Source organism: Grus americana, chromosome 11, assembly GCF_028858705.1.
Source record: "Grus americana isolate bGruAme1 chromosome 11, bGruAme1.mat, whole genome shotgun sequence".
Taxonomy (NCBI): Eukaryota; Metazoa; Chordata; class Aves; order Gruiformes; family Gruidae; genus Grus; species Grus americana.
Genome location: NC_072862.1, coordinates 850,317 through 863,926, shown reverse-complemented (window position 1 = coordinate 863,926; position 13,610 = coordinate 850,317). Strand labels below are relative to the sequence as shown.

At 49.7% G+C, this 13,610-nt stretch overlaps 1 protein-coding gene across 3 annotated transcripts in view; it reads right to left on the bottom strand.

Annotated features, from left to right (window-relative positions):
* SRGAP3 (SLIT-ROBO Rho GTPase activating protein 3) overlaps window positions 1–13,610 on the bottom strand; it is a 123,836-nt gene that overhangs the window by 25,569 nt on the left and 84,657 nt on the right. For all 3 annotated transcript variants that reach the window (XM_054838439.1, XM_054838437.1, XM_054838438.1), the window contains exons 7-10: window positions 4,415–4,636; window positions 3,793–3,894; window positions 3,342–3,539; window positions 1,874–1,958 (exon numbers count right to left, since the gene is read on the bottom strand). In XM_054838439.1, coding sequence (XP_054694414.1) covers window positions 1,874–1,958; window positions 3,342–3,539; window positions 3,793–3,894; window positions 4,415–4,636 — 607 coding nt within the window. The remainder of the gene's footprint in view (window positions 1–1,873; window positions 1,959–3,341; window positions 3,540–3,792; window positions 3,895–4,414; window positions 4,637–13,610) is intronic.

Sequence of the window (13,610 nt, the reverse complement as noted above, 5' to 3'; positions counted from 1 at the left end):
CAACCCACTGAAAAAAACCTAAACTAATTTCACATGCTGTTTGTGCCTTTCTCCCAAGGCCAGGAAAGCTGATTTATTCTTCCTTTTTCTAAGACACATAAAAGGAAGCATTTGGCTGCACATGCCTCCTTCCTGCTCTCCCTTGGCACCTGCGGAAAGCAAGCTTGCAGCCAACTCCTCACTGAAAAAGAAAAGAATTCCACATGAGTGTTTTGCATACCCAGACTTCTTCCTAATGAGAATCAGCTCATGCTGAAACGCAGTATTTGGCATTTCTGGGCTAAATATTTGCTGAACGCCTACATAGCAGGATGATCCCATGGCCTGGGAGAAATTCAGAAAGTTTTCATGTGAAAATCTTCCATGGCTGCTTTTGCACAACTCTAGAGAATTAAAATGCCTGACCCTGCACTCTTCCTCCTAATTATGGCAATAGTCAGCTCTTGGGTGAGAGACGAGGCTGGTGATCAAATTAATCTTCAACGGACTCATCACTCCTTGCACCAATCCATAGGAGCCTTAGCACCGTACCCAATGCACAGAGCTCTTTTCTGTATCACGATCTGCGATCTCTGGGACGAGCCTAGATGGGTCCAATTTCTGCAAAGCGCACGCTCCGTCCCCCTTGCCTCTGTCAGAGCCCGAATTCAGACCCAGCAGCCAGGAGCCCTGAGCTGGCAGCCCCGCCTGCATGCAGCACCCACCCGGCCTCGCACAGCCGCTGCGGAACAGGCTGCCCCGGCGAGGACGTGGGAGGGCTGTCACTGACCTGCTCTGCAGGGTGATAAGGGGTTAAGGCAGCTACAGGGAGCACAGAAACTCCTGGGAAAAGAAATATGTTAATGGAGCCCTACGCATCTACCCTTGCAGCCTTCCTTGGGCTTACATTTGTGCCTTGACTGGGGTCAGCGTTCACTGAGTGGAATGTACCACAGGACCTAAGTACAAGGTGGATTTTAGAGCTAAATAAATTTGGCAGAGAAAATGTTTGGCGAAATAGCCAGGAAAGAGCTATTCTTTTTTTTTTTTTTACTCTGAGATGAGGAGTCCAATGTTTGTATTGTTAAAACACAACCGTGAGCCATTTGTGTATTTTAATTTAAATATATTCTCTCCAGTTGGAAAATCAGGACACTAACTCATCTCCATCCTCTTTACACTGGAAATAATGCAATTTTTAAAACCCTTTACAAGAGCTAAAATCTCCTCCCAGGGACATGGTTGCACATCACTACCCAGTAGTGGCGGATCCCACCTGGAGCCCCGCACTCCTGCCTCGCTCAGAAGTTACTGCCCGCTGTGTTGTCTGAAGCCTGTTGGGCTGTACGTGCTCTAAACCAATCTTGTGAAATTATCTGGAGTAATAAAAGCCTGCTACAGAGAAGCTAGTTTAAAAGACAAGGATGATTTTGCAGTCCTGGTTTAGAGCAAGTCAAAAAACTACAGCCGCGGGGCAAGGGGCCTGTTAAATCAACAAGGCTGCTGGCAAACCTGTAACACAGAAGCACAGCATCAAGGACAAGAAAACGCGCGTGCTCAGGGCCACGCTAGGAGGGGAGAGAAAGGAAAAAGCCAGGGGCTGGAGTGGGTGGGAATCTCTTTGCTGCTGGAGAAGCAACACAGCACTTTGGCACACAGTGTAAGATTCAAACAAATTACTCTATGCATGCTCCCAAAGAGAGGTGGGAAGGGAGTAATATTCCAGGGAAATAACAATTTTGCATGTCACTGGATAACCTTAGCAGTAGCAGCCAACCACAGAAGCCATCAGTCACTCAGGGAACGAGACAGCAGGTAAGATCGAAAGATGACGCCTGGTTTAAACTCGTCTCACGGTGGAAGGATCCTCCCTGGACCTGACCCCACCACTCACCTTCTCCCAGAGTCTGCTTCAGCAAGTCATGTTTAGCCTGCAGCTTTGTGATAAGGTTACTGCCATTCAAATACTCTTTAAATTTCTGCAATGAAAAATAAAACAAACAAGGTAGGCTAAGACTTTTGGCAAGAACAGTCCATAATTGACGTACACTTTTGCCCGGGGCGCTGCTGGAGGGGCGCTCGGCGAGGCTGACAGGCTCTAACAAACCCGACGTCAGATGCGCCGCAGGGCTGAGCACGGTCTAATCACTTCTCACTGCTCCAGCCACGGTCCTGATGATCTCATTACCCCGGTCTCCTTGGTGCTGCACCTCCTGCCTGGGAATGCAAGGAGCTCCAAAGAAAAGAGTTCAAAGCAAGCTTTCTTTTGTCAGGCTTCTGGGAATGGCCTGGAAAATCAAAGAGGCTTTCCCTCCGCTGACAGGCGCTTTGCCTTTGTGCAAACAAGTGATGCAGAGCGAGAACTCCCAGTGCATGAGACCTTCCCAGGTCAGGGACCATCAGGCGCTTTATGCGCTGGGCGACACTAACTGTGCAGCACAACTTCTCATTTCATTGTGAGGCTGTCTGACACCCGGTAACACTCAAGAGCGAGTAATTTTACAGATAAGAGGAGCAAAGGAGAAAGAAATGGAAAATGAAAGACAGACAATGGGAGAGATCAAATTCTTGCAAAAAGCATTAAAGAAAATCCAAGCACAACTCTCAACAAAAACTGCAATTTTTTCCCCCCGAATTGGAATAATAATACTGTTAAGAGAAAGCAGAAGCTTTTCTATGCATATGCAACATATCACAAGATTCTATTAACTTTAGCCTGTTAACTGTGCTTAAATGAGGGCTACTTCTGCTGAACTGATGGCTTATTGCTTATATTTCCAGTGCTGTAACAGAGAACCAGCAGATCTGCCTGGAAGCGAAGGACCGGAGCAAGGCTGCAAGGGAGACACGCCGCACAGCCGCCTCTACCCGGCACGCACCCGCCAGCGAGGCACTGTAGAGCCAGGCTGCCAGCCTCCTCCAACGCCCTGCACCAGACACCATCGCCCGGTTGGCTCATCCGTGGGCAAGGGCAGACGTTAGCCGGGTAGGGCAGAGAAGGGAGGCTTGGCCGATGGTTCAAACCCGCGCAGGCCTCCAGAACAGCCGTTGCATGGCGACATGCTGCGAGGCTGGCCAGAGTCTGCTGCCCTGCTCCGAGCCGCTCCTGCTGAGCTCTCTAAGGTTCTGGTCACAACTGGGTGCTCCAGTTGTTCCTTCACGAAGAACAAGGCAGACACTGGACTGACACTCCCAATGCACTGCCCTGCCACTGAGAAATGCATCCCAACCCCAAATCAGACAGAAGACAAATACTTCAAGAGACTGAATCGGTTCTTGCTCTTCACTAATGAGCGCTTAAAATGGGACTCAGCCCTAGCAATTAATGCTTCATGCCCTGTATCGCATGAGATAAGACTCACTGTAAAATAGAACATTTCGGTTTCCTGCTGGTTGGCTCTCCTCTTGGCGATGTTTATTTTACTCATGTAGGTCTCTGATGCAGCTGATTTGACCGACTCAGTGGAGCGACTATGCTGGAAGGCATCTGAAACATCAAAATCTTCCACCGTCAGCATGTCCTGCAAAGTCTGCATTGTGGCATCCAGAGTTTTTCGTACCTATCGGAAATAGAAGACGGCATGGTTTTGAAGCAGACTGGCAAAGTGACACATCTTGAGCAAAAACAAGTGGCCAACAGGCAGTTCCTAAGCACTGGGCTTGCTCTTGCGCTAGCTGCAGGCAGCGGGAGCTCCCCGCACTGCCGCTGGAAGGGGTCTACACCCGAGCACACCAGCAACCCCCTGCGTACCGGGCAAAAGGCTGAGCAGTGCTGCCTACGAGGCCAAACACCAGACCCAGACAACTTCTTACCTCTTCATTCTCTATCTTGAGGGTGGCTAGTCGCGACTGCAGCTGGTGGTACCGCATCAGCAGCTCGGTCTGCACAGGCTGCTGGGCGCTGACCTGACACACCTGGGACAGGAGCGGTGCCAGAAAGAGACAGGAGAGCATTCAGTGGGTTATGCATTGACCAGACATACACATTTAAATACCTAAATGATTCTCTCCAGCACTCACAAGCTCCTCACAGCCTCCAGGGAGGCTGCGTCGCCCAGTTTCTAATCAGCAGTGCCCTGGACCCAGGCCAGCACAAAGCATGTTCTACCCAGCATTTGAAAGCTGCACTCTGAAGTCTTCCAATTACAGCAGGTAAATCAAAGCTCCACTTTACAAATCTGTTGGGCAGTTCAGCTGAGAATCAAACCACAGGCTTCCTAATTGGGAGAGATATGGAGCAAGAGGCAGGCTGAAAGGAGGAGCCCTAATGAGGCAAGTGTCTCGTTAAGAAAGGAAACACGAATAGCAGCGTGTGAAGACAGAATAGAAGGATGGGGAGTCAGAAATCATTTAACGTTGATGGTTAAGAAGAGGAGGAAGCCAGGCCAGGCCAGGCTGTGAGGCACCTCAACAGCCCCTCGGGCGAGTACACTACCTCATCCCCCATGTGAGGCTGGAACTCGAACTTCAGTGGAGGGCAGAAGACCTGGTTGCACATGTCCATGATGGTGTGCTTGTCGCTCCGTGCATCCAGGTTGTCCACAGCGTTCTCAATGATGTCCAGGCCCTCATGGCGGGAGGTCTCCAGGTTGTACTCAGCAGACAGGTACGTCCTGAAGGTCCGAGCGAGGCTGGCGTGGAATCCCAGATCACAGCACTGAGAAACACCGAGGAAAGGTCTGGTCATACAAACATTCCCACCCTTGTTCTGGAGTGTCATGTGTATATTAAACGCCAAAAAAAAGCACTGTATGTCCAGAGAAACACCAGCCCTGTCGTACTGGGATATATTTAACAGCGTACCGCAATACCATATGCAAAGGCAAGAAGGAAAGAGGACTGAAGGAAAAGAGGTAGCAGGGAACAAACAGCCAGCAGTGACCCTGTGCTGGACCCCACCACGGCACCAGGGTTTAATACCCTCTGTTTCACTGGGAAGGGCACATGATCTTCTCAGACAGGACAGAGGAAAAAAAATCATCCAAAAGCACAGTTCTCCGTGGCTACCTGCACAGCCCCAGGGCCAGCGTGACCGCAGGGACCCCACCGATGGCAAAACCTGTGCCCTGCAGAGGACCCCGGGAAAGAAGTGGCGATGGGGCCTGTGCCGCTGCTCGTCCTCAGCGCTTTCCTTCTCGCCTTGTGAACTGCCCTGCAAAGCACTTGTTACACAAAGAAACCACTTTGCAAAGTTATCAAATACAGATGGATGTTCAAGCAAGGTGGCACTGAAAAACGTGCCCTGCAGTATGTGCAAACCCTTTTATCCTCGCTAGGAAGCCGCCTGCCTCTCTCATGATGGAGCAGCTTCTCATGCGTAACTGATCGTTCTCATGTTCACCTTGGGGAAAATGATAAAACTCGGAGCTAATTGCTGCCAAAATACTGTACATTAGACAAAAGCCTGTTTTTAAATTCTCTTCTCAATATAATTGACTTTGGCATGTTAAGTATAGCAACAGCATAGGGATTTGCTGCTATGAACACTTAATCACAGCTGAGCAAAAAGCAACTCTTAGCAGCCCTCCTCCCAGTCCCCACCAGGAGCCCTGACACAGCACAAACCCCCGCAGGGCTCCACTCCAACCGGCTGGCCCTGCTGTGAGCAGGCGGCAAGGACGGGCACCGAAGCAGCACCCAAAATTTGGAGGTCAACAGAGGTTGTTCTGTGAGGAAAGGCAAGACAGAGAGGATGCTGGAAGCAGGAGTGCAACGCATCAGCCTGAGCCACGCTCGTGGGGCTGCAGCATCAAACTAACCATTGCCAGCAAATTACTCTTGAAAACTACCACAGGAGGATTTATATTACAGAAGTTAAGATGCTTTGCTGCTACACAGATTAAAGAGTGAGTAGGAAGTCCTCGCTGTCTGAGCTATAACCAAAACCACCCCGGCACGGGCAAGCGTGCGGTGAGCCAGCCTCCGGCCCCAGTGCAGCCCCACCAAAACCACTGCCAGAAGGATCAGCACAGCACAAAAAGCTACAGAAAAGAGAAGGATTGCTAGTGTAATGTCAATGACCCAAAACAAAACCAACTTTTCCGCAGCAGCCAAAGTCCCTGTTGGGAGCTGGCATTTCAGAGGCACCTTCTCCAGCTCTGCAGCATCCGCAGGCGTTACTGAACCGACGCAGAAAGGCACAAAAAGTGACTCTGCATCAGAACATCAGTATTGATAAACTCAAAGTGAAATATGAAAACTCAGCTGGTGCCACAAGCAGCTCCAACCAAAGAAGTCATCTCGTGCTTTCTGCTGATCCGAAGAGACAACCCTCAGCTCAGCTCAAGTCACAGGCAGAGCTGTAGTGGGTTTAGTCTGTGCTGAAAGCAGCAGTAAAACCACAACGGGCTGATTCCCGCTCACAGATACACAAGCGCAGCCTGCCTATCCATCCCCATCTAGTCCTCTAAGGCAGTGAAACCACACAGGCAATAATGAGGATTTTTGCAGGAACTATCAAAAGGTCATAATCCACCATTTATCCTGCTTCTATTTAGCTTCTAATCTTATTAGTTGAAAATACAGGCAGTTAAGGACTGGTATAGCTCTGCCTTCATAGATCAGCAAGCAACACAAAAACCCCGAGGAATCAGGGTGAATTTCTATTCACTGCTTGGGGCGAAACTTTGCTATAGTGCTGTGAGTCTCTCCCATGAGACAACTTTAGCATGAACGCCTGTGCGACTGCTCCGGGGTTGCACACAGAAACCAATGAGTTGAGACGATGCAGCCCTGCAGCTGCCCTGCTCTTCTCAGCTGTGTTTCAATGCACCCCGAGCACCCCACAGGCAGGGCCGGCCACGGGAGCAGCGGTGCACAGCATCCCCGGCAGCTGCGGGGAAAGAGAGCCGAGCCCTGCGCTGGGACCATCAGTGGGGATCTGACCCCACAACCCGCCCGGTTTGGCACGGGCAGCTGGCAAGCCATCACCGAGGGGGCTGCCACACGCGTGGAGAAGGGTCCAGGGCCAAGATCCCCGTGCCGATGCCAGAGGAGGACCTGCTCTCCCGCCACGACAAGCCGACTGCTGTTCTGCGCCCTGAAAACAGGAGTGCGCATGGCTCCCAGAGCACCTCCCAACCCACCACTGTCGTTTTCTCACCCCCTTGGCAATTAGTGCTACTTGACTACAAAAAGTAATACCAGGAGAAAATATCTGCCACTGTTCAAGGGTGGGAATTCCCAAAGAATCCAAAACTGAGCTATTACAAAGGAAAATCACTGAATGCCACAGAATCCAAGGAGACAGGGCTCGAGTTACTGCCAGATGCCTTTGAGAAGAAATTCCACGTGAAATCTTCCCGTTACTTTGAATGCTGAACTCAGGCAGAAGCTAGCAGGTATTTGCAATGCCCAGAAATCGGTTGCTACTGCAAACCAGGGCAGGCACTTTCCTAACGTGCTACCGCCCTTGAAGTCTCTGGTGATTAGCACCGTGCCAGTGGCTTCACACACTGGTGCCCAGAGAAGAAAAGACAGAGCAGGGACTTCCACAACATTCTCAGAGAAACACACAAAGGGGAGGGGAAAAGAAACAGAAAGAAAAAAAGAAAAAAAAAAAAAGACTTCAAACTCCTGCTCCCAGCTCCAGAACAAATGGCATTTTCTCACCCCTCTCATCCCTTTGATGGAAAATAAATTAGAACCACAAATAATAATCCTTAGCCCTTCTGCAGCATCTTTCATCTGGAGAGCTCAAAGCTCTTCATATATTAATTCATTAAGTCTGGCAACACCCCTACAAGGGGTGGAAATATCACAGTGTTCAACTTGAGAAACAACCTGACATCCCAGAGCTTAAGCAAGTTGGTTTTGGCCAAAACGCCACAGAAGCAGCCAAATCTGTGTGTGTGTCTCCCACCGCCCCACCTGAGGAGGGGCTGGGGGCTGCAGAAGACCACCGCTGGCCATTCACCCCAGGGCCGGCAATCCCATTTTAGACACAGGAGTGGAAACTGAGAGATATTAAAAGGTTTGCCCAAAGCCAGGGAAAAGCCGGCAAGTCTCCAACCCTGCACAAGCATCTCAGCATCTTCCCTCAGCAACTGCAAGCAGGCAGTTCTCCCCCAGGACTTGGTCCCGCCACCGTGCCGAGGGTGAACTCTTGGGAAAATCAGGCCTGGGATGGTCCAAAGCGACGGGGCGATAAGCAAGTCGTGCCACTGATCACAACCAAGGCACCAAGCTGCACCAGCACAGGAAAACGAGTAACATTTTAAGAACAAAGCAACATCAGCAGGTGGAAAATATGGGAGCCTGAACCACTTCGCATTCCAGCAGTGACCTTCAGTCATTGCTCAGTGGTGGACAGAGAGCTGCCCCATCCCTGCAGGACGGGCAGACGTTCCCCACGGGACGGGCAGACGTTCCCCACGGGACAGCTCTGCTGCTCCGTTCACCCTCCTCGCGTATTCGGGCAGGTTGAGAGCAGCTCCCCTCAACGCACCAAGCCAGCTGCTCCAAGCCCCACGAGTTAGACACTGTCTTCAGAAGAGAGGTGATGGCAGCGAGGACGGCGAGTGGCAGGTCTGGACAAACCTGACGGGGTTTAATATGAATGACGAAGCTCTGCAGAAACACTGCGGGTTTTTACATAGCCGAGGCTGTGACAGTACTGGGCTCCAGAGAGAATGAAATGCTTTCCAAAATACTGATGCATCTGTCTCTTCCTCAGTGGCTAAATAGTTAAAAGATATTTGATGTATCTGCCACACAGCATAAAATAATGTTTTACCAGGACCATGTTTGCACTTGGCAATGACAATGCTGGGTACTGTGTGAAAGCCTAACTCATACCTGAAAGTATCTTCTGATCTTAGGAGGAACATTCAAAGAGAATACTAACTGCTTCTGTTCTAACTCATTTTTATGGAGAACATTTATTTGCTAAGTATTAAATATGCAGAAAACAAAACAGTCACACCTTCGCAGCCTGCAGTCCCTGCACTTCCCTCAAAGCAAAACGGTGTCAAAACAAAAGGTATTCCAGCCAAGGTATGATAAATGCTTGTAAAAAAGCAACACTCCACCTCAACAAACAGGCTCTGCATGCTGCACGAGGGATCCAGGCAGCAAAGGAAATTCAACCACACCAGGAGAAGGCAGAAAGGGCTGAGACGCATCAGCAGCCACAAATAATTGCTCAGAAAAGATGGGAAGCAGCAAATAAATGCAAGGGCTGTCTCCCTTTGATGAATACTACCCCCAATATTCCCCAGCACATTTGATGCTGGGCGGCAGCCGGCTATCGGGGTGCTGAGGCACCCACTGCGTCCTGCTCGGGGGGTCAAGGGCCACTGAACTCTTCAGCACTGGGAAGTGGGTGCAGCCCTAGAAAGTGCAGCATTTTAAATATAAAGGCGATAGCCCCTGGACTGACCCCACCTTTCAAGCTCCAGCAATTTGAGGTCTATCCACCCCTAATGAGCAACTCCTCTGCCAAACGAAGAGGGTGCTGAGGGACCCAGAAACCAACCAGAGCGCAGGGCCCCTCGCCGCAGCCCAGCACGGCCTGGGAAAATCCCTTCTCTGCCCACAAAATGCCAACGCTGGCATCACCCCCGGGACATGGACGATGTGGAGGGGGCTCAGCCACAGCTCAGGCTGCGGACGTCGGCACTGCGAGGGAACGGCTGCATCGAGCGAGGCTGCCACTGCGGGCCCAGACCACCCTGGATGCCCTCCGTGAGCTCCCGTGTTTCTGACTCACAGCAAAACTGTGCCTGTTATTACAACAGCGTACGTAAGCTGCCCTAACACGTTAAACAAGGGACTACCGGGTTTTTGTGGTCTGAGGCCAGGAATCAAGAAGCCCATGCCATAACGCCAGGTGATGCGATGTACACTACCAGGCTGGCTTTCTCCTACACCCATTGCCAAGCACGTTTCTGAAGCGTTCCTGAACTGAGTGAAGGGTCCCCCACGCACGCCATGGCCTGGCTTGCAGTGCTCAACAGTTACCGTACATCTCTTCCAAAGGACAGTCTTGGTCCATCAAGTTCAGCGTTTCGCCTGAGGCAGCACCAAAACATGAAAACTCCTGAACAACGGATTTAATTTTAGCTAAACAGGGAACAGTGTGTGGATACGGCAGGGGAAGGACAGGATCCTCCCCGACCCCTGCAGTTATCAACTCGTGCCCTGAAGTATGAGATTTGATTATTTCTAATCAAAGGTTCCTTAACTCTAAGTATTACAGAGTCAAATATTATGATGTCCTTTTTGAATTTATCTATAGTTAATTAACTCTATGGTCCCCAGAACAGGTTTCTTTCTGGAGGATTTTTAACCGACATTTTATTTTGCTCCTTAGTCTCTCTCTAGCAACTCCCTCTCCCATGTGTTTTTTCTTGGGGCTTTTTAATGGGGTTTTGGTTGTTTGGTGGTCAGGGGGTTGGTTTGCTTGGGGGGGTGGTCTGGTTTTATTTTAAGATGAATGCATTAGTAAGTTAATCTTTTAAAGGACATTAAGACCTAGAGGCTATTCTTTCAAGCTACTGGGAAAAGGAGCCCAAAGTGTCAAGAAGAAATTATTTTCTCTAGAGGAAAGTACTGTTGCTTTTTTGTACCAAGCGAACAAGGTCTATAAGGCAAAGACCAATCATAGTCTTCAGGCAGTAAAATTTACAGACTGCATGACACTTCTAAATCATAAAACAATCAGCACATGTGCTTAATTAATTTAGCAAGCCAACTCCAATGTCTGTGGTACCCACATGAAGAATAAATCATTTACTATGCACAAACTTTGGCAAAAAATGAAGTTTTGCCATATTATTAAAGCCAGGACCAGCAAAATTTAAGAAATGTGTATTGGTTGGATTCTTTCAGTTTAATATAGTACTCTAAGAACAGCTTAATAAAAATTATTGTTATTAGAGTATCATGATTTATGGTTGCTCCTTACAAACAGGTAGCTACTATTAATAACCTGCACATAGAAGAAGAATAATATAAGTTTACTAAATCAGGGTAATGGTATATGAAAAAAAAAAAAAAAAGGTCAAACTTCTGAAAGGAAAGCAAGCAAATGCACCTCCATGCCCTCCCCTCTTCATCCACAGAAGCTCTGTGTTGAAAAAGATCGTACAAATCTAATCCTTTTTCTTCCATTTATTTTCTTAAAATGCATGAAGCTTTTAACAGCATATGGGTATTTCTGGGTTTATCACCCATTTCCACTGACCATCTCTGCCCTGCCTGGGCAATTCACAGGCCAGGACTACTGCCCAGGGCTCCCGGCAAGCTCAGGCATGTTTTGTTGCACCCACCTTAAAGCTCGAGGGTTAACTCCGCAGCTGAGGTTTTTGCTCTTCAGCGACTCGGGCACCCAGCCAGCCCCGCATCCCCTGCGCCTGTGCAGCAGTGCCACCGTGCACCACGGCGCTCACCGGCATCCCGGCAGCCTCCCACTGCAAAGCACTGGCACTCCGGTGGCTGCGTGGCACCTCTAGTCCCTCGGTTCACAGCTCCCTGCAAAGTTAGGTAGTGACAGCACCTCCTAAACCCACATATTTTCTAGTTCCCAGAGTCTCCTCCCCGGCAGCAGGGAGAGCGGACCGGCTGGGGTGCTGCGGGGCTGCCGGTGGCATTCCCCAACTGCCACCTCTGCGGGAAACCGGGTAGGAGGGACACAGCGGCCGTGCAGTGAAGAGCACTGAGCCTCTCGAGACACCTAATTCCTCCTGATGGAAGCTGCTTATTCTTTTTATTGCTGCACTGTTGACTTTATTTGAAATACCCTGAAGCCAGATCTCCTAGCTGCAGAGGCACTGCACGGTACGCTGAAGCACAGGCAGAGCTCCCCAGGTTTTGAGTTACTGATGCTGCTCTGCGTGACAGCGCGGTGACAGCGGTGCTTTGCATGGAGTTTCCATGATAAAACATACCTGGCTCCTAGGGCTGGCAGGAACCTGGTGTCTGGCAGAAAGCCCACTCAAAGGACAGTGTGGGAGGAACCTCTGTGCCTTTATGGAACTGAAATGCTCCTTATGCTGGAAAAATTGCTTCAAACAACGGAGCAAACCCCCGAAAGAGACCCTCCCATTTTATAAATCAGTATCTCTTCATTAAAGCCAGTGGCATCCCACAGAGCTGCCCAGGCCGGGGGAAGCTCCCCACACAATCGCTCGGGGAAAGCGCTGCACAAAGCCAAGCTGCTGCGGGCGCTGGCCCTGCAGGCACAGGCGTGCCCCGGCCACGAGCCACCAATGGAACAGCCATGACACGAGGTGCAGGACATGCCTGAAAGCGGCCTGGGGCTCCAGCACCTTCGAGTCTCCCTCTTACTCAGGAGGGAGCCACGCACACGAAGTTCAGCCGTGGTGTCCCACAGCCCAGCTCAGCCAGGCTGGTGATGGGGCAGCCAGGCTGACCTGGGCAAGTGGCAAACCCTGGAGTAAACCCTGAGCATCCCAGTAACAGCAGCCTAACTCCTAGTTTTCCACAGCACCCACTGCTAGCTGGAAACAAACAGTTCTCCTTATTTGCTCTGCTCTGGTCCCTTTTTTCCCCTCATTTTTTCTTTATTCTTTCTTTAAATATATATTCTGCATTTATACATATATTTCCTGGCCTCTACTCTCTTGACATTGCTGCAAAACCTAGAGCTTTACTGTGAGTTAAGTACAGCTAACTGAAGATTTTGGGCATAACAATTTTGACTGCTGTTTCTGTTTCCTAACTTACCTAAGCATCACTTGACCGTGCGAAAGATGACAATGGCATCAGCTAAGTTTTCTAGGGACCGAACAATTTGGCAGTAACATGTAATATTAAATTCTCAGAATTCCCTTCCTTTACTTGCTGGCTTGCCTCAGATATGGCAAACACACAGATCCATAGAGAAGCAAGCTGCTGTTTCAAAAGGATTTACAGGAGGCTGAACAAGTTTTGGTGGATCAGTACGTATTGACACCAACTACTACATTTTACTCTGCTAAATCTGGCGATATCTTTCATGTGACCACTTCAAAATATTTTGCAGCCATTTCCCACAGGACTCCAGAGGGATGGATAAGCAGCTTTATCTCCACTTCACATACGTGGCCAAAGAGATTAACTTGGTCACATAGTTAATGACAGAAATGAGAGACGAGCCCAGGCGTTTTAATATAAACACATGCTTCTTTTTAGGGAAGAGGCACAACGGTGTGCTTTAAATCCAAGTCTAATTTGATCTCTCTCTATATTCTTCTCTTCCTTTCTAAAGCACAAAACAAAAAGGCCACTGGAGACAGAGGGAGGGACAGACGTGCTCTGTGCCACTTCACGGCTCCTCTGATCGAGTTTTACATTTCTCATTAAAACCGCAGCCCTGGGAGGACTCTGCCCTCTCCCAGAGCAGCTGGGACCTTCTTTCTCGCCAGAGCGGGAGATTAGCAGAACGGCTTTGTTATAAAAGTCACCGTTCTGCAGTGATGCTGAGGGCACAAGAAATGTCAAGGCTGTGCCTAATAGCTGACACTGAGCCATCTGGGAGTTGGGGGAAACGCTGTTAAATTAGCTGCTCCAGCGTCCTGACGGTTCAGATTTGCGTACAAATCAAAAACCTGCACATGGCAATTTGTGCTTGATAGGCAGGGTGTGCGAGAGCCCCCCATCACCCCTCCTCTGTCCCGGAGAGACAGCCT